At 47.8% G+C, this 20,408-nt stretch overlaps 2 protein-coding genes across 3 annotated transcripts in view; one reads left to right on the forward strand and one right to left on the reverse strand.

The window, feature by feature from the left end:
- Positions 1–4,792, forward strand: part of POLR2B (RNA polymerase II subunit B) — a 17,837-nt gene extending 13,045 nt beyond the window's left edge. The window contains exons 18-25 of one of the 2 annotated variants that reach the window (XM_057366832.1): positions 516–610; positions 875–1,125; positions 1,212–1,301; positions 1,571–1,678; positions 2,155–2,268; positions 2,358–2,518; positions 3,616–3,811; positions 4,703–4,792. In XM_057366832.1, the coding sequence (XP_057222815.1) occupies positions 516–610; positions 875–1,125; positions 1,212–1,301; positions 1,571–1,678; positions 2,155–2,268; positions 2,358–2,518; positions 3,616–3,811; positions 4,703–4,792 (1,105 nt within the window). Of the gene's footprint in view, positions 1–515; positions 611–874; positions 1,126–1,211; positions 1,302–1,570; positions 1,679–2,154; positions 2,269–2,357; positions 2,519–3,615; positions 3,905–4,702 lie in introns of those variants that run through there. The other variant, XM_057366831.1, reaches the window with a different exon arrangement.
- IGFBP7 (insulin like growth factor binding protein 7) overlaps positions 2,287–20,408 on the reverse strand; it is an 18,500-nt gene continuing 378 nt past the window's right edge. Inside the window, exons 2-6 of the mRNA XM_057366824.1 lie at positions 20,100–20,408; positions 8,690–8,799; positions 7,347–7,463; positions 6,506–6,632; positions 2,287–5,132 (exon numbers count right to left, since the gene is read on the reverse strand). Of these exons, the coding sequence (XP_057222807.1) occupies positions 5,113–5,132; positions 6,506–6,632; positions 7,347–7,463; positions 8,690–8,799; positions 20,100–20,408 (683 nt within the window). The 3' untranslated portion in view covers positions 2,287–5,112. The remainder of the gene's footprint in view (positions 5,133–6,505; positions 6,633–7,346; positions 7,464–8,689; positions 8,800–20,099) is intronic.

The following is a 20,408-nucleotide window of genomic DNA, read 5'->3' on the forward strand; positions in this document are numbered from 1 at the left end:
AACAAAAACCCTTAAAGCCCGAGAAAGAACCTAACATAAATTGAAAAGTTTTCATTGCAGCTCAGTGAGTGTGGCACTGCAAGGTAGCAGCAGAAGCCTAAAAATGTTTGCAAAATGGCAGGTATAAAGGAGAATGATATGCTAAAGATGTGAAAAATCATTAGGAATAAGAACTGCTGAGATGCCAAGCAGATCCAAAAGTCTGTGCAGTTTATCAAAAATTGGCATGTTAGGTACTTTGGCAGTATCTGAAAAGTGACCATCATAATGCCATCTGAAACTGAAAATGCCATCAGGTTTTTGTTTGCCTGGTGGCATGTTTTATTGGGTCTTTTTCCCCCTCCTCAGTGAAGGTCAGATTAACAGGAATTCAGAGGAAAGGTTATGTGGCATGTGCTCACTATTTGGGTTTGGTTGTTATTAGTAACAGTAGCCATAATATGTGAAAATGARTTATACAGATGAGGGAAAATGATGCTGGTTTCACTGGAAAAGACTTTATAACTTTGTTTCAGATCTGTGTTCTATCGCTCATACAAAGAGCAGGAGTCTAAGAAAGGGTATGACCAAGAGGAAGTTTTTGAAAAGCCCACACGTGAAACCTGCCAAGGTAAGTTAAAGAAGTGTATGACGACTGAGTTTTTGAATWAAGTTTTTGTGGGCAAGGTATTTATGTTGAACTGATTCAGTCTTCATTTTGGGACATATTAATACAGATATTTCTGTATTTTATAGCAATATATGAATTGAGATACTTGCATTAGATATTTAGCAGTTGTCTGAAGCTGCAAGCAGACTTGTTGAATTGCTGCAGAACTCAGTCAATATGTTGACAGTTTGGGAGTCTACTTTTTTTTTTCTTTTTCCCCTCAAGGTATGAGACACGCCATCTATGACAAACTTGATGATGATGGTTTGATAGCCCCTGGGGTACGTGTGTCTGGGGATGATGTCATCATTGGCAAAACAGTCACCCTGCCAGAAAACGAAGATGAGCTGGAAAGCACCAACAGACGCTTCACCAAGAGAGACTGCAGCACCTTCCTGCGGACCAGTGAGACTGGGATTGTAGATCAGGTCATGGTAACCCTGAACCAGGAAGGATACAAGTTCTGCAAGATTAGGGTGAGCACTGACGTTCATGCTTTTTGCTTTAATCATCTTTTGTCTGTATTTAAGTTACCAATTGAATGTTTTCCTATGGCTTACAGGTACGTTCTGTAAGAATTCCACAAATTGGAGATAAATTTGCTAGCAGACATGGTCAGAAAGGAACCTGTGGTATCCAGTACAGGCAAGAGGTAGTCATTTTTTCCTTTTTTTCTTCCTTTTAGACATTGTACCTGTGGGCTTCCTAGCACTGGAACTGTCTTAGGTGAATTGTCTGTGGAATATCTATGCAGCTGCAGTATGTTGACTTAAATGTAACTAAAATATTTTTAGAAGGGGACACAGCTGCTTCTTACATTTTCAATTCCTTTGAAATGTTTTAAAAGACTTAGATCCAGGCATGTACTTGTCCTAAACAGGATGTTTTGGGAAGAATTGACTGTGTGTTTCCCTGCTCTAGGATATGCCCTTCACGTGTGAAGGCATCACACCTGATATCATTATCAACCCCCATGCCATCCCTTCCCGTATGACCATTGGTCACTTGATTGAGTGTCTTCAGGGCAAGGTAAGAACAGTCTTCTATACTGCATGTCTAAGAAATAGGAATTAAAATTTGGTTGGGATTGTTGTTTGCTTTGAGCTGGTTTTTTTTTGTAAAGATAAATACTATCTAGTAGGTGTTAATTCACTTTAAAATGATAGYTCTCCAATTACTTGATAACAAAAGCAGCTTTCTTAGAGAAGATGTAGAGTTCTGTAAATTTTATCCAGCAAATAAATTTTATCAGGCCCTACAGTGTGCTCTCATATTTGTTGCTTTTGTTCCAGACATTTCCCCTGACCTAGGAAAAGTAATCGCRAAATTGCTGATACTGTTCATTTTTTAAATTGTGTAGATAAAAATAGCAAGATAAGGTACTATCATGGGCACTGAACCTCATATGCCAACCTTAAAAGTTAAAGCTGTATAGGAACAGCTTAATGTGGTCTAACCAGTCCTTCAAATACCTGACAAACTTTTGCAACTTCTTTTCTCTGTAGGTATCTGCAAACAAGGGAGAAATTGGTGATGCCACACCTTTTAATGATGCTGTCAACGTGCAGAAGATTTCCAATCTTTTATCAGATTATGGCTACCATCTAAGAGGAAATGAGGTAAAATCAAAACATCAATTCATTGTAATTTTTAATACACATTTGATGAGTAGTAAGGCTCACGACTCTGACTGCGTTGACTTCTTTAGGTCCTCTACAATGGCTTCACTGGTCGAAAAATCACATCCCAGATCTTCATTGGTCCTACCTATTACCAGCGTTTGAAGCACATGGTAGATGACAAAATCCATTCTCGTGCACGAGGGCCAATCCAGATCCTTAACAGGCAGCCCATGGAAGGCAGATCTCGGTAAGGATGTGTGTTACTTTCTCTACAGTGTTTTCTTTTTCTGTCAGATTTTTAGCCGTGAACAAATAGTTGCTTTAGCTTTGCAGCTAGAACTTAGCTGAGCCCAAATAGCYGCCCATTTTTTCATGTGTTTGGCTTAAGATGGTGTATTGGGTGCAGGTGCCAGGAGGTGCTGCTGGGGTGGCCTCTGAGAAAGGACATGTGCTTGCCCTGTGCTGGACACAGCCACTTAGAGCTGGCCTGAGCCCAGCAGAGGTGCTGGTGGCACCTCTGTGGGAATATATTTAAGAAAGGTTAAAAAATGCTGAGCTGCAGCTGTGAGAGAAAAGTGAGGAAATGCAACAAGAACTGCCCTGCAGCCTGTGCAAAGCCCATACTGGAGCAGGCTCCTGGCAGGAGGTATGATCTGTGAGGGACCCCTGCTGCTGCAATCTGTTCCTGAAGGATTGTATTCTGTGGGAAGGGCCCGTGCTGGAACAGTTTGTAAAGGACTATCCCATGGGAGGGACCACATGCTGGAGCAGGATAAAACGGTGAGGAGTAAGGAGCAGCCTGTGTGATGCACTGACTGCAACCCCCATTCTCCCTGTCATCACAGGGAGGGGAGGAAGGAGTTGGGAGTGAAGGAGTGAAGTAAGCCTGGGAAGAAAGTTGGGGAGGTGAATTTTTTAGTTTTGTCTTTGGATAAACTCATTTTCCCCATGCTGAATCTGTTTTGCCTGTGATAGTAATTGATAAGCAATCCACCTGGYTTTATTTCCACTCATGACCTTTTCAGTCTTACTTTCTCCCTATGTCCTGTCGACATGCTGGRGAGTCAGAGAACTGCTTGGTGGGCATCTGACAGCCAAGATTAAACCCACCACAGATAATCAGAGGATGACTTAATTGTATACTTCATTATGCTGGGAAGTTGGGCTGTGGCTGTCAGACACCTGCAATAGAAATGCTCAGCAGCAGTTAAAAAATACTGCTTTCACAGTTTTATTGTGAGGTGTTAGAGGAAAATTAATGCACAGCTTTCCTCTTGCTTTCTCCACCAAGAGCTGATAATTTTGCCAATGAACTCAAAAGTTGRTTTCTTCTCTTCCTTTTAGTGATGGTGGCCTTCGCTTTGGAGAAATGGAACGAGATTGCCAGATTGCTCATGGAGCAGCCCAGTTCTTGAGAGAAAGATTGTTTGAAGCTTCAGACCCATACCAAGTCCATGTGTGTAACCTCTGTGGAATCATGGCAATTGCAAACACGAGGACTCACACCTAYGAATGCCGAGGGTGCCGTAATAAAACTCAGGTACGTGTGGTTTTTGTCTGCCATTGTTTTACCTTGTGGGCAAGAGGAAATGSCACTTGTGTGAAGCAGGATGATAGGGAAGTAAATATTTAAAGAAGCACCAGAACAATTGCTATTTTWGTTTCATAACTGTTTTAAGTGTTTATAGTGTTGTAGTCAGTTTGGATGCTTCCTTATTAATTTTATAATGTTGGCTTGTTGCTTGGCAGGAAATGCTGTTGAAGTATTTTACAGTGCAGGTTTTTCAGAGACTTTAAATGCTTGAGAGCTTATTTTTAGAAGTAAAACTCAGAATCACAGGAATTTAGAGGCATCGCCCTTGTGACTGTCCCATGAAGATATTTATGCTTGCAGAGCTGGGTCCCCACGGGAGGTCTTTTGTGTTGCACTTTGGTGTTTTTTTTAATTTATTAAAAGCTTTGCAGCGCATGCTTGGTTACAGAACTATGTCAAGGGAGAATRGTGGCAGAGATAAAAATAGTTGCCTTGAACAGACTTGTTTTTGTGCCAGGGGCTGACTGCTGCAACTCTTAACAACAGCACTGGGGTTACAAAGTGATGTGTGCTGGAAACCCTACCCGCATTTATGCACCTCAGGCACACTCTACTCTGCACATGTTCTGTGTTAAATGGCTCTTGTTTAGGATCAGATCTGTTGGCTCCACTTTCACATTAAAAATGTCTTCTGGAGAGCTGCTGTGCAGCCTCTGCAGACAGTCTGGGCTTCCTTCATGCTTTGGTACTGTCTGTGAGCAATTATTGTTAAATGCTTTCATGCATAACTCCRGATCTGCTTTTAAGCCAAAAACTCAACAAGTTGTTTCTGTAGAGGATGGTAGAAGTTGATGCTTTATGCTTGTTTATTACAAGACTTTTGAAATCTCTTTCCAGATATCTTTGGTGCGAATGCCCTATGCCTGCAAACTCCTCTTCCAGGAACTGATGTCTATGAGTATTGCACCTCGTATGATGAGTGTTTAGCCTTTAAAAGGGCTCCTTTTTTTAATCATGAGACTAAAGTGCTCAGGTTTTGTTTCATTTTGTGTACGTTGCATTCAAAATACAGTTTTACTCATCTGTTGTGTGCTGTTCAAAAGTATGTTTATTTCCTGTAAATAGAATTAAAATTTGTAATCAAACTTGTGAATCTATTTTGTGTATCTATGAAAGAAGTGTGCAAGCAAATTGGGGCTCARAGAAAAAGGGAGTTAAGAGGGAATGATTAGTCAGCAAGAAAAAGCCAGAGCTTGCAGCTTTCCAAAATACTAATTTAAAACTGTGCGTAAGTGAAAGTCCTCACATCACAGCTCTGCACCATCATCTGTGGAAAAACAAAAACATGTTACACTCTGTCCCTTTCCAAGGGGAATAACACAACTTTGGCAACAGCTTTGGGATCTCTTGGCTGAGGGAGGCACCTGACCCCTCCTTCCTTCCTGCCTTCTTTCCTTCCCTCCCTGCTGCAGGGGGGTGGTAATAGCACGTTTTTCTGTGCTGAGATCACCTGGACATGGCACACAGACTCTCACAGTGTAGCTATGATGTCTGACAGTTTGTTCCATTAGCCTTATCAATTTCCTTTAAGCTGGCAGTCTACATTGACTTATCACTGAGCTCCAGCTGCCTGAGAGCTTTCCGACAGCTGAGAGGAACCAGCTGTGACATGTGCTGGGTGTGTGTAAGAACTGAACGGAGGCACTAGGCACTGCAACCTCGCAGTAGTTACTGTGGCAGGGGGTGAACATTTTCTGTTCTGGGCTATGAGCGTGCTGTTCATGCCACAACCCAGTAAAACTATTTCATTCACATCCATGAATAAGATGTTTGAAAAGGGATTACACACTACCTAAAAACYATTAGCAAAGTTCCTATGCATGATATTTGGATACATTTTAAGCTCTCATTTCAATGCCAGGTGCTGTTAATGTTCTAAGGGAAGTATTTCAGCTGTTCACAGACATAAGGATACAGAAAGTCAAGAAGACTATATAGTGTGGATAAAGCTAGCTGGGATTAAAACTAAGGATTATGTCCAGAAGGGGATTTGGGCAGCACAGTATTCTCTAGCTGGATGCTTTGTTCTCCTGTAGCAGGGTTACAGTTACTGTTCTGACTATCCAGATTTATTCCTAAGCATATCACATGGCTGTGATACTGAGCCATCCTTTCTGTAGCTGGAATGAGGGTGGCTGGTTTGCCACCAGCTTTGCACACAGCCTAGCCAAGAGGACATGCTGTGGCAGATCTCTGAGGTTTGATGTCCCAGCATGCAGAGAACATGGCAGGAATTGGGATGTTTGTTGWGCCAGTACTGCTCCTAGGAGAGGGGAGCAGGTTTGAAAGCATCCAGAGAACACTGAAAGGGTGATACAAATGTAGGGCTGGAAACCTACTGAAAGTTGCCCTGTAAAAAACCCTGGTGTTTCTTAATTTTAATTTTGCATTTCCAGTACTTTACAGCACTTAGGGGGTTATTCAACAATCCCTTGAGAACTCTAGCAGCTGAGATTTGCTGGAATGATTTGCCAAACTCAAAAAACTGCATGTTAAACTGGTATTTCTAGATGAGAGAGGGTGTTTGTTGGTTTTGGGGATTTTTTTTAGAAAGCATTAAACAGTGGCGGTTCTTTTGTATCAAACAGCAATAAACTGTTAGGGGAGAGAGCTGCTGAGTGTTTAGCCACACTTACCAACCTTTGGTCAGGGCTATTTCATGCAGAGTTTCCACAACRTGGATTTTTGCAGAAGCTGTTGCCTCTCCTTTGGCATTTGATGCATGGCACTCGTATTCCCCAGCATCCTCTTTGCTCAGAGGAGATATCTGACGGAAAGAACACACCCCATTCCCCCAGTGAGCATCCGTGCACTGGTAGAGGTGATTCTGTTTTCAGAATCATGTCAAAGCCTGTCCTCCCCTCTGTTCCCTGTCTGCTTTTACAAGCGGTATGGGAACCAACGCCCCGGGCTGTGCTCCCCTGCAGTTGCAGTTCCCTTACAGGGGCTGTGTGGCAGCTCCTGGGGCTATGTGGCAATCACTGATGGGCCTGCAGGTATTCTGTGGATCGGGAGGTCTCTGAGGGACAGCAGCCCTGGCTCCTGTGCTGTGCTGTTCTCGGGCTGGTGAGTGTGCTTCACTGAGGAAAGGGCACTTCTGTCAGAGCCCACTCAGCTGTGGGTGGCTTTTAGGGATGCCCTGCCTCTGGACTGACTCCTTCCTAGATGCAGTGAGGGTCTCCTTCCCACTAGCAGCAGGAAGAAAGGAATAATGTTCAAAAAGGAGATATTTTGTTTCAGTCTAGCCTCCTCTGAGCACGGAATGCACACTTCTGCACATGCTAGGTAGAGGAAGGGTGCATTTAATAGGTAGGACTGGAGCCAGCAGCCACCCTTATCCTTCATCCCTAACTCACACAGGTTGTTTTCCTCTAAATGCCCTGTATGTTGCCATGTTCTCCTGTCCTGTTCTTTGTTCACAAGCAGTTTGCAAACTACACTCTGCTGTTTGTGCAGCTCTGTGCACACCCCAGGTACTTACCAGCACCCAGCCAGTCACTTCGTGTTTCTCAGGGCCCCCGCGGGTCTGGATAGCCAAGTTCTCCCGGTCCCCAGGCAGAAGCTCCATCCTCTGGACACCATACTGGCCTCGAATTATCTAAACAGAAGGGCAGGAATGGATAAGAACTTTGGGGCTTATTTATGCTGGAACTGTGTGCTGAACCATACCTGCACACGGATCAGCACCAATTACACGTGAATGTGTTTTGCGCAGGAGCACTATTTCCTGGTGTCAGCATTTCACCTTATCCTCACCACTATCACAGCACCTCAGCCCTGAGGCTGTGTTCCTCACAGCAACAGAGTGGCACAGTTTTCTTGTACGGATGGTGTAGGGCAGAGAGGGGTGCCAACGTGCCCTGTGCTGATCTGGCCTCACAGAACTCATGTGTTCCCAGGGGTGTGTTCAGCCCTGCCGTTTCTGCTGCAGCAAAGCAGGCAGTCCCTCCTGGCAGGCACAGTGGTGATCAGAAAGCAGCAGTGCAGTCRCTCCCCAGTGCTGTGTGTCCGAGCCCAGAGCACAGCACGGGATAAGTGGTGCTCAGCCCTTGTTACCACCAAGTCAAGCAGTCTCAGCCACAAGGAAGAGGCATGAAAAGCACAGCAGCACTGACAGTGTAAACTCAGCATCTACTCATAAACAAGCAGAACTCACTGAGTCAACAAGCCCACACTGTATGCTCACCTGACAGTTTGCTCTTGAACGCTTATGACTAAAGCTTGCTTGCTGCCACAGCAAATTTTGGGCCAGTCTAGTTTTTTCCTCCAYAGTACCCTTAAGTAGTGTGGCCTCAGCTTGATGTTAAGGTCCTTCACAAGTGTCCACAAACCTGTGGCACTTGAGGAGGCTGCAGGGGCYGTGCAGTGGCTCTCAGCCCTATGGCCGAGATCCTTCCCGCTCGACACCGGCCCCTGTCCTAAGGCAGATGTTACCAGTGCTGCCAAAATCAACATGCTGCTGGCTACTGGAGCTAAATGACTGCCCCATGTGGTTCCTGTTCCCAACGTGGGCGATGTCTAGCCACCTCAGTGTCATTGCTGCCAGCAGGGTGAAGGTGACGGCAGGTCAAGGGACATTCCCCACATGCTCCGAATACCAGGCGCTACCAAGAGAAACACGAGTCCTATCCTGGCTCAGGACCAGCAAGAGTTTATTTTCTRCATAATGGCTAAAGACTAAGCAAAACCAGATGTTTGGGGGTGAGAGAACTCATCAAAGAGGTGTGTTTCTACAGAGGGCTTTGCAATGGCCTTTGTGCTTATCAAGCAGTTTCAGCCACCTCAGGTTTGCTGTGCTCTAAGAGCTCGCAGCAGGGCTCTTACCTTGTTCCAGATGAGGACAGGGGTTGGGATGCCAATGACTTCACAGCTCAGGTAGATTTGTGCTCCTGTCACATTCCAGATGTCCTTAGGAGGAGTCACAATGGAGGGTCCTGCAAAAAAGGAGAGAAGCTTTTAAGTCTGAGGTGACTGCAAGCCTGTCTCCATGYTAAGCCTTTGAAATGGGGCCAGTCACATTTGATGGGTTTTGAGGATAAGGTGAGGGTGACCCCTGCTAGGAGCAAAGTTCACTGGACCAACCCCACATCACATAAAAAGTGACACAGACATCCAGCCTTCAGCTATCCTGACTGATGGGCACTTGCCTGAGATGAAAACTCAGGCGTTGAGCAGTTCAGATGATAAAAGTCCATTTCCTTGCAAGACTGAGGTTAGAGGTATGTTTGTATTYTGTTATCTTAGGGGCTGAGCAGAACTGTACCAGCTGCTGGCTCTGCTTACACCTGCAGTCACCAAGTCAGCAGGCATGGAGGGAAGGACCCCAAGGAGACAAGATGCATCCCGTTCACTCTGTCATGCCATGGAGAGCTTGGCCAGCCTGGCAGCATCCTTTCTCCCAGCATGATTTTCAGTTCCAGGGCAGTGGGCTAGTAGGATTCAATGCTATGTTGTTCCTGTTTTACCTGTGCACAATGCTCAGCCAAAGAAGGCTGGGTGGCAGCAGAGCTCTCCCTGGGGGGAGCTGAGAAGGGACTAAGGGAATGCAGAGCTCCTTTTTTCTCCAGAGAGCTCCAGTTCCTGGTTAAGCAGAGTTGCTTCTAAGGCAGATCGGAGCAGAGCTGTTTTGCAGATCTRGCTGGAGATGTTTACCCCTCAGGCTGGGAAATGTTGGAGATGTAACCCATATCCCAGGAAGGGAAGAAAGGCTTTTTCTGTTCAATSCCTCTTCAGAAAGGCTGTTTTGCAAAACACAGCTATTAATTCCCTGCAATAGGAAGTGCAGACCAAAGGAGCACAGAGTGTTTATTTCCAGTTATTGATAGCTCTAAGAACACAACAAACAGCTTTCCCCCTTCTGTTCTGAAGATGCAGGCAGTARCAGGAAACTAAAGTTCCCATTACACTCCATCAGGAGAAGGCATTTCCTATGCAGACAGGTACTCCAGCCTGATGGAAGCTCCTGAGTGTAGTGCACTCAGCACAGCTCATTCCAAGCCCCATAAAAGAGGGGCAGATTTGGGTCCTGATGCTWCTTATGGCACTGATTTCAGCCCTGCACGTGCACTCCACTCTGCAGCCCTGTTGCTGACAGTGGGGTGCAGGTTTCAAGTGCATCCCACTGCACCAATATCTTCCAGCAGAAAGCTGGTGTCATTTTTCTCCTCAGGATCYGAGGGCTGGATCCACACTGGTATCACCAGCCACAGAGTATCAGCCGTCCTTCTGTTTTAGCCCAAGAAAAGCTGAGGTGGTTCCCCGCTCCTGAGCAGCTGGTGCCAACCCAGAGAAGTGTTTGCTTTTCTCTTTCGAGAGACTTCTCTGTCCAGGAATGACTGTGCACAGCCTGCGGGTGGGAAGCTGCTAAGGGACATGGGGTGGCTGCACTCAACATTCTCTGTTRCAGAAGTGTCCCAGTTCTGATTCTAACAGGAGACAGCTGTGGAGAAAGCAGAGGAGTTTTATGTGTAGCCCTGGGYGATGGCTGAAGCCACACCTAAGAGTCAGCAGGGGCTGCTTTCCTGGCAGGCAGCACAACCCAGGTGCTCCTCATCTGCACAGAGCTGAGGCTCAGCTGAGAAAAGGATTTAAGCAGCATTTCAACACCCTACTGAAAGTTTTCCCCCTGAGTACCCCACAATGGCCAGCCCAGGACATTGCCATCCCCAGGATGGGCCCGCCTCAGGTCACACACTCTGCTCCCCTTACCCAGTGCAGCATTTCCTGCACAGCCCAGCCGTTCTTTTTCTGGTGTCCCTTAAACAACAGGGATAACAAGGTGCTGGGAAGCTCTGATGGGACACAGTGTCCCCAAGCAGCTCGGCTCGCCCCATGCTCTGTGAGGGCCTGCTGCTGCTGCCTTCTGCTCCAGCCCTCCACATGCCAAGTGTCCTCCCTAGAGCAGAGCTTGGTGCCTGTTCCCAGCTACCAGGGCTGTCTCTGTCCCTGTGTGACACCATCCTTTCCATCACTGGGGTTCTTCCATGAGGCAGGAAAAACACAGCTGCCCCCCAATGACACCACAGAAAAGGAGAGATCCTGGCTCTTACATTAAAAGCCAGGTGGATTTTAAGGCACTGTGGTGCTCTTCCAGGATCTGKCTCAGTTATTCCCTGGTTGGGAGCTGGCAGCATTCAGCACCCACTAAATCCACTGCCTGAGGCATCTCAGTCTTGGTTGCCATTGAGTTTCCTCTGTGCCAAGGGTTCAGACACCCACAGGTGTTTGCTCACACCAGGATTTTTCAGCAGCAGCTGTTGGCAGGGGAAGAGAGTGGAGGAATTTCTACCCACCTCCTGGGTGAGGAGAAATTGTTTCTCTTCTTGGACAGGGGAATTGCCTGCACAGCTTCACAGCAAAGCCCTGTCTGTCTTGGCACAGCAGTCACAGCACAGTAAGAGCTTGGCTGCTACAAACCAGTCCTGAGCTGGAGCTCGGGGTGTACATCCTGATCCAAGCGGGCAGAACATGACGTTCTGCATTTGGCTGCAGAATGAACTGGAAGCATCCACAGGCCTGTGCCTGTATGTGACACAGCTCTSAGGCCAGGAGGGAATACACATCCTGAGAGATGCAACGAGTGTCATGGGAAAAGTCACTGTGCTTTCTCTGGACATTTGACTTAAATCCATACAGCCAAAACTCTCGAGCTGGGCTTCTTCCGCCACTAAAAATAAATGTGAAAGGCTAAGAAGTCAGCAGATTTAAAGTGAAATCGGGCCTGGATGCAGAAGCAGCTAAACTGTCACCACGGTGAGCTGACACCCAGGTGCATGGCAGTCACCCTGCTTACTCCTGTGCTGGTCCCAGTCCCCAAGAGTGGGCAGAGACGGACAAATGACACGGCAACGTGACACACCAGGAGAGGCAGGGGATGGCTGAGCCTCACCTGCCCATCAGGGATGTGAGGACATTCCCTCCTCCGAGTGCCCCTCTCGCTTCAGGAGTTCTTGTGAAGGCAGCAAAGCCAGGAGTGCAAACAAGCCCACCTTGTACAGAGCAGGTGCCCGGAKTCCTGCCAGCAAGGAGCCCCCACCATCCCCTACAGCCCACACCTCRCTGCTCTCCTGCCAGCACTGCCCACGGGGGGGAAGGTTTGTCCCTCWGCTGCCTTCAGGTGAGGCCCTGAGAATGGTCACTATCGGGTGGCAGAGTGGCTCCCACTGTCCCGCCGGGGACACTGTGGATGGACGGATCTCCCTRGCTGAGCAGCAGCTCCGTGAGCAAGATGACAGCCCGGCCTGTTGATGGAGATCAGCTGCTCTCCACAGGCACTTGAGGCATTTCCTCTGTGCTCTGCCCATTGTTTGTAAAACAAATAACTCTCCGTGGCCCAGGAAAGGGCTTTCTGCAGAGCCCCAGCGCTCATTCACCCTGGGAGAGAGCCTGAAAACACAAGGACTACTTTTTCTGCAGCTCGCAGGGAGCTGACAGCCTGGGTTATGTCAAAAACAGCAGCTGGAAAGGAGTTCCCATTGTTGTGTGTAGCTGCTTTTCTGCCACAGCACAGCAGAGCCTCCCTGTGACGCCCTCGATGAGGACATTCCTTGGCACCCGTTCCTGACACCCCTCCTGCACCGGGCACCCCTTCTCTGCTCAGCCACAGACCCTGGCATCTCCCAGTCCACCCACTGATACCTGGATGGTCAGTCACAGCTGAGGGTTAGCTGCTGCTCACCAATTTCCTTTGATGTCCACACACACACAAAAATAAAAAAAAACTTTTTGCTAAAATCAAGGGCCTACAGGCTTGTTATTAAAGGCAAAAATCAGCTGGACATTGAGCACTGTAGGCTGAGCCCTGGTGCTTGGGAGTGTGTGAAAGCCCAGACCATGAACACACAAAGCCATATACTGCATTCTGACGCTCTTATGGGTGTCAGCTCAGCTCCCAGCCAGCCCCCCTGAGCACTGCACTGCCCTGCACAGCCCCAGGTCACACACAGGCTGGGAACACTCCCCTTGAGGAAAAACCCGAGCAAAAGCTAAACATTGTTCACTCTCACAAGCTACTGCAAGTCTGAAAAAAAAACCACCCCAGTCTCCTAAGCTGCTGGTAAAGTACTTTCCCTTCAAAATTACTTTATATGGAAAAAAGGGAAACCTTCCATAAGCAACATCTAGTCATTTTAGCTGGCATGGCCTCAGCTGCTCCCTCCCAGGTCAGTGCCCCATGAGAGGAGGCAGCAGACGGGAAGYGCAAGCAGCTCCATTCCTTCCCCACTCCCAAATCTGCTTTCTGGCAGATTTGCAAGCCTCCTCCTTTACCTTCTTCTGAAGGCATTTCTCCTCCTCCTGTAATCTATCTCTGAAGAAACTGCAGAGTTACAGAAAGAAACTCCGAGACACACACATGGAAGCAAATGTTGGATGCTGTGTCTGTCTGGATGCTCCTCCTCAGACTTCAGCAGGCTCTGGAAAGGCTGAGAACACGGACACAGCTTTACCCCAAGCTCTGGAGTCTTGAGACAGAGTCAGAGTGAGGAAGGGTCCTGGGCCACCACGGTTCTGCCATGGAGCAGCTCCTGCTTTCCACAGCACCAGGCTCAGTGTGCTGCACACCACTGCCACTGGAAATCCCAGCCCTGCTGTTCCCCAATGGCTTGGGAATGCTGCCTTCAGAGACCTTGGGCATGACCTTCCGATCATAGAACCATGGAACAGTTTGGGTTGAAAGGGACCCTAAAGATCATCCACTTCCGTGAGCTAAAGCCTGGAAAGAATGTGAAAAGCTTGCAGTGGGAGACACAAAAACAAGGCATGGCAGCATTTGTGCATGGAAAAGCAAGCAGGACTTTCAAAAATCCGACCTGATTAGACTTGTTACGTGGTAATCTCCTCTTTAGTTCTAACCTCAATCAACCTCAGTCCGACAAAAGATTAAACACTTTTTTTTTAAACACAGCATGCCTTTCCAGCAACAGAAAAAACAGACATGGGGTGGAATTTGCTGATCAGTAATCATTCCWTCCTGGTGAATTTGGGCATGCTGTGATGACAGAGAATGAAGACACAGGTGACATACAGGGCCCTCCTGGGTTGTGAAGGTTTTGCACAGTCCCTGGGATACTGCTGCTCTCCAGGACTCTGCCAAGTAATATATTAAACAACTTTCAYAGTAGATTTCAGCACAGTAACTATAAAAACTCAAGCTCCAATGAACCAAATAATGGTTCAAATAATGAAATGCATTTTAAGGAGGAATTTATGKCCTATGCTACAACAGTGGAAGCCCCCAAAGTTACACATGAATTTTCAATCACCACTATTTTTGAACACTGAGAACAATGAACAGCAGTGTTCAGGAGTTAGTCATGAAACGCAACAGAGTCCAGGAAGGCTGGGTGTGTTTTAAAAAAGGASTTGTTAAATATTCAGGAGCAGACAATCCCCAAGTGTAGAAAGACCAGGGAAAAAGACCAGCCTCATTAAACAGAGAACTTAGACTGGAATTTAGGGGGAAAAAAAAGGAGAAGCTATCATCTCTGGAAGAAGGGTGAGGTAATGTGGGAGGACTATAAGGGTGTTGTGAGGTCATGTAGGGAGAAAATCAGGAGGGCCAAAGCCCAGCTAGAATTTTATTTGGCTGCTACAGTTAAAGACAACAAAGAAGTTTCTATAAATATATTGGCAGCAAAGGAYGGTCAAGGAGTGCCTACATCATTTGCTGAATGCAGAGGGTAGTGTAGTTACAGGGGATGGGAAAAAGACAAAGGCACTTAATGCCTTCTTTGTCTTTAATATCAAGAMCAGTTGTCCTCAGCATAACCAGCWCACAAAGSTGGAAGTTGGTGATGAGGAGATAAGTCAAGCYCCCAYAATCCATGARGRAATKATTAGTGGCCAGTCAGACACTCAMAARTCTGTGGGCCCTGATGGGATCCAGCCCAGATTGCTCTGCCACAGACCCTCAGGATCAGCACAGAAATGCTGGCAAGGTCCACCYACAAACGCAATGTCTTCCTTTGCAGGGGAAGACAGCAGGTAGCAGGACACTCCTGCAAGACCCCCACTCCCACATGATGAAGAAACTCACACCAGATTCCCAAGAGAATTAGGGAACTCAGTTAATTTCCAACCACAGATGACTTAGCAAAAACTTTTCTAAATCTTTCCCCAGCAAAGACAAAACCACCCATAAAATGTGTATATTCTTTTAAGCCACTTAAAATCCAGAAAAGGAAAAACAGGAGGACAGAACTAAAGCAATATGACCCTCTTGTTAACAAATCTAGAATTTCTTGCAAAATGTGCCTGGCTATGAACTATGTTTTGTGGTGTCTAGAGTTGGGAGCCTTTGTACTTAAGGCAGCTGCATCAGAAGATGAGCTAATCTCAGTGATAACAGCAGTCTGCCATTTCCCATAGTTTTTTGGTTGGTTTTTTTTTTTTTTCCCTAACTCCTGTTTTTGCTGTACTGTGGTAATGGACTAAAAAACCAAAGCGAACCACCCTCAAAACTAAGACATTTCTGGCAAAGCCCCAACAGCTGAATTTGGATGGAATGAGCCAACAGATGTGATTCGTGTTTCTTGTTTTGAAGTTGACCGGTGGGAACTTGGCACTTCTTTGTTTGCAGCACAGATGAACTTTTATGGAACAGTGGAGCATCAGCAAAGCAAAACCACGGATGGGGTAAATTGGCAGGAATTTCAGGGGGCAATATATTTGCCCCCGTGCTGCCAGTTTCCACAAGAGCCTGGCAGCCACAATCCTACATCCATCAGCCTGGTTTATTAAACCCTGTGGACAGCCAAGAAACCTGACATCCACCTTCTCCTGAGCCCCAGATCTGGTGTGACACCTTAGCAAAAAACCCTTCCAGGAGGATTGGCTGTCTGGGCTTCTGGGAAGACAAAATGATACCTCTCTGGGGGGACAGCACAGCTTCAGTGACTGGGATCTCCTTGGTGGTGAGATTTAGACAAGTTTAATGCTGGTTACAGTCGACTTTAACCCCGTTCTGCTGTTCAACTGTAGCCTGTGGGAGGGATCCTGCAAGGTAAAGGAAAAAGCCCTGCATGTTCCCAGTGCTGGGAAAAGACCTTCATGGAGCCACAGAGTTTTAAACSACATTCAGACCAACAGAAATAAAGCAGACTGCTTGGCAAGCCAGCAAATTTACCCTTCACACAGAGAGGCCCCAAGTTTGTACCCCCAGGAGGTCTTTGTAGGTAGGTACAAAGCAGCCCCAGTTCCCTGGAGAGTGAAACCCTGTCCTCTGAAGTCTGCTGAGAGCTGCTTTGTGGTGCACTACATTTGGGCAAGAAYAGGAGTTTGGCTTCCACCAAGAGAGAAGTGAGCAAAACACAAAGACAAAGCCTTCACTGACAACAGCAGAACAACCTGGAGACTCCARCCCTGTTGGAACAAGCATTAGGGACTTCAAACCATATAATAAGGCAACTTTGGCAATGTTTCCACCARTCACAACACTTCTCTCAAAGCAGTTATTCACTAGCAGCTAATGATAAGAAAGACTCAGGGGTATTAGTCCCTTCCTGCATTGGTTAGGCAGCAAGTCGGTGCCTGGTATTTTTCAGCTCAGAGATCATCATCAGAAATCCTGATTGCTTTTTTTTTTTTTTTTTTTTTTTTTTTTTTTTTTTTTTTTTTTTTTTTTTTTTTTTTTTTTTTTTTTTTTTTTTTTTTTTTTTTCATGTGGYTGGTGCTTTGAGGCTGTTTTTCTGCCTGGCTTGAGCTRARCCATGCAACCCTAATTCTTTATGCCAGCTGGCTTTGCACAGCAGTGGGTACCACAGTCCTCCTGCCACAGGTCCTAGCTGGCTGCAAACAGCCTCAGTGTGTGCACTGCAAATTGAATTTCAGCCTACATTCCTGAAGCCACCAACTCCATGAGAGGCTCTTCTGAACATCTGTGCACAGCTGTGTGACAGCAGTGACAGAGGGCAGCTCCCCAGCTGTCAGAGCAGCCTTCCCTCCTGCCAAGGGGGCCACCAGAGGAAGCACCCCAGCCTGCCTGGACCTGCCCCACCAGCAGGCTTCTGCATTGTGTCTGGACCTGCCCTGCCTGCGAGACCTGGCAGCAGACCTGAGCTGCATTTTCATCAGCACAGAGCAAACRGACAATCCATTCAAAGGCAATGTTGGAAAGCAGAAGGAAAACTTCACAGCATCCGCCTCCTGCATCCGCAGCACTGGGATTAGCTACCAAGAGGCTGCTGGGACACACAGGGAGAGATGGGATGTGGGTAGTGGCACCCTGAGACAGAGCTGGGCAAAGCCAGGGCCAGCTGTGAGTGCAAATGTGAGGGCAAAGCAGGAGCTAGTAAGATGCACAACGGCATCACTGCTTGCTCCCCCAGAGGAAAAAAAACAGGCAGCTTTTCCTGCTGGCACAGCACCAAAAGCAGCCAGGCAACTTCAAGGAATTGGCAGTCRAGCAGGGTGCCTTTTTCCAGATATCCCCAGCAGTGCTGCCCACATAAAACCCATTCCACAAAGGACCAGCTGGATCCCTCCATCTGCCAAGTGCAGGCAGAGCAAGGGTTATTTCCGTCCTTTCAAACTCTACTCAGCTGTGTCTTCCTTTGCCCTCCAGCAGGAAGTTCTGGCTGCAGCAGAAATACCTTTTTCTGCATGGCTTCATGATTTTTGTACAAAACACGGACATCACATCTGAGAGATCTGGGAAACGATCAAGGACAAGGTCAAGGTGAATTCTGCAGTGCTGAGAAGGTGCTCATTCCTTTTGCTRTTTAATATCAGAGAAAGATCCAACAGGATGTGCCAAACAAGGCTTCCCTTTYCAGCTCCACTTCAACAACAAGAACAAAAAAAAAAAAAAATTAAAGTTCCAACAGCAATCAAACAGAGTTAGGACCCACCGCTGGAAATGTATGTTTCTGGATCACTTCTCAGATAGTTTCTTGAAAGGCTGCCCACTCTTGGACTGAAAGGAAGTGATTCTTACAGTCCAGCGAGGGCATGCAGACACCTCAGAGCCCATCTGCCACAAGCAGGAAGCCTGAGTGCCCTGTCACCCAAGGACTTCTTTCTGTGCAAACGCTGTCACACAATTGTCTGATCCTGCCTGTTTGTGGTCTCCCTGGGCTGGATCCTACCCCAGATAGTGCCTTAARGAGATCACATCTGTCTACGGTAGGAAATGGCAAAAGCCAAAACGTCTACTATTTGACTACCACAGTATTCAGGTTCTTCTAGAAACTTAGAAAAGTGCTGTCTCCTGTCTGGAAGGGTACTGAAAAAGGCTCTGCCCTGTGAGGCTGATAGGATGGATATTCTCTCCTGTCATTGTTTCAATATCCATGCGGCAATTACAACACCCCACCCTTCCCACCCAATACTCCTAAGTGCCAGGAGGCCCTGAGGGATACAGAAGTACTTCCAGATGTCTAGCACGTTTGTGAGATGAGTCCCTGCCTCTGCTGCAAGACACAGAGCAGTGCATATCACCAGAAGGTCCATGGCACAGGGAAGGTTCATGCACCCGAGGGAAATCTCAGAAGAGTCAGTTGAGATACCACCGCTTGAGCAGCCCACAAGCATCTTGCTCTCTTCCCTGAGATGCTGGGTCAGAGCTCTCCCAGCAGCAGGAGCCAAGAGAGTGTCTTCCCAGAGTGACAAAGCATGGGACATTTTGCCAATGGCTCTGCAYCTCATGCTCCAGTGAAGTTCTCAARCAGGTAACAGCYTGCCAAGGTRTCTTGCTGCAGAGCTCACAGCTAAGAGACCTTCACCAAGGAAAGGATGCAGTTTGTCCATGCAATGACTGTCCCACACTGCAAACCTTCTTCAGAGAAGCTGCTGCTGTGATAATCAGAGGATGGAGAGAGACTTGTGGGACCTGTTGGAGGCTGGCAGGTCAGTCCTCTGCCACATCCTATGCCCAGTGGCTCATGTTTGCACTGACCTCCTCAAACTCTGTCTCTATAGCCTGGATCAAAGCCCCACCAGGTCAAAACAGCATCCAGTCTGGGACAGACACTAGGAAGTGCAGCCAAGGATTGGGACAGTATCTTACAAGTATCAATACCCSCACTTTGCAAACTCTCAAATTACTTTGGGCAAGACAAATGAGAACACAGTCTTCTTCTCAAGTACACACCAGAAGCATGACATTTTTCAAACCCATCATGTCTGGGCTGGCAGAGCCAAGAAGTAGCATGCATTTTAGGACTCCTAAATCCACAGGGCAGGAAAGGCTCCTTCCAAATACTAGAGAGAGGCATGGACTGAGGCCAGTCTCATTTCATTCCACATTACCCTGAAGGCTGAAATTCCTTCCCTAAAAGAGTTAATACTGTACCACACTGTTTCTGGCTAATATGTAAGCCTGATGCTTTGGGCAAGGTTTGTGAAAAGCCCCATTAAAGGGCATTTAATGGGCAACATCAAAGTGCATAACCCARTCCTTACCCAGTCTTTCATGCCTGCCTTGGGAGTTTCAGAAACAATTTTTTGCGAACATACTTGGCCTCAGTTATGAGAAGCAAGAGAAGGAGGAGGTGGRGGTTGTGACCTGCACATACTGTGTTTATGAGAACACTCCTCCATCAAAACAGCACTGGCGCTGCAGTTCTGTCCTTGAGATGTTTAGTATATGGCTTGCGTGCYCTGTCCTACCCCTCCCTCCCTCCCAACAAAAACCACTCTCAGAGGCCAGAACTTCTGGTAGAGGCTCTGCAGCAGAACAATTTCTTCCTTGAGTGCCTTCCCTAAGAAAAACCTTAGGATGAATCAGGCTCCTGGTCGGAAACGCTGCAAGTGCAGACAGCTACATGCAGCTCACAGGAAAGTCACTGCTTGTTTTCATTTGAACCAAAGCAAGTTGGCTCTGAATTTCAATGGCTTTCACATCCATTTTATCACTTCCTTTCCTCTCTGCTTGCAACCTTCCTGGGCAGAACACTGCCCTGGAGAGCTCAACCCTTTCGGCCCATCTCACAGCAGCCCAAACTGCAAACTTGAGGCAAAGTATGAAACGTGGGCGCGTGTAGTTCCAGCACCGCTGGAAGTGCCCAAGTTCCTCGGCATTTCTGGGGCTGGTACGAAGTGTTACTCCAAGTTTAGGCAGCGCCATCCGACTGGGACTCTCCAGTCCATTTAAGGTGGGTCCGAAATCGTGTCCATTTTACCAAGAAGCATCCCGATGMGATAAGACGGCAGGAGAGCGGTGTTTTCCCCGCCAAGCCGGGCAGCAGCGCGGCCATGCCCGGTCCCGCACCCKCCCGCCCCGCTCCGTGCCCCGCACCTTGCTCGCAGGCTCCCTTGCTGCGCTGGCTGATGGCGGGCTCGCCGCGGCTCTGGGCGCGCAGGCTGGCGGCGCGGAGCTGGCAGCCGCTGCCGTAGGTGAGCCCGTCGCTGCCGCACACCGGGTAGCGGCTCTTGCAGAGGCACACTCCGGGCGGGCCGGCGGCGGGGAGCGCGGGGCCGCCCTTGGCCTTGCGGCGCTGGCGGCTCTTGACGCACTCGAGGCCGGGCCCGCAGCGTCCCCCCGCAGCCCCGCCGCCGCCGCACGCCTCGCCCTCGCCGCGCCCGCACTGCCAGCAGCAGCCGCAGG

Source organism: Malurus melanocephalus, unplaced genomic scaffold (assembly GCF_030028575.1).
Source record: "Malurus melanocephalus ecotype Western Australia unplaced genomic scaffold, MMel_1.1 scaffold_72, whole genome shotgun sequence".
NCBI classification, from domain to species: domain Eukaryota; kingdom Metazoa; phylum Chordata; class Aves; order Passeriformes; family Maluridae; genus Malurus; species Malurus melanocephalus.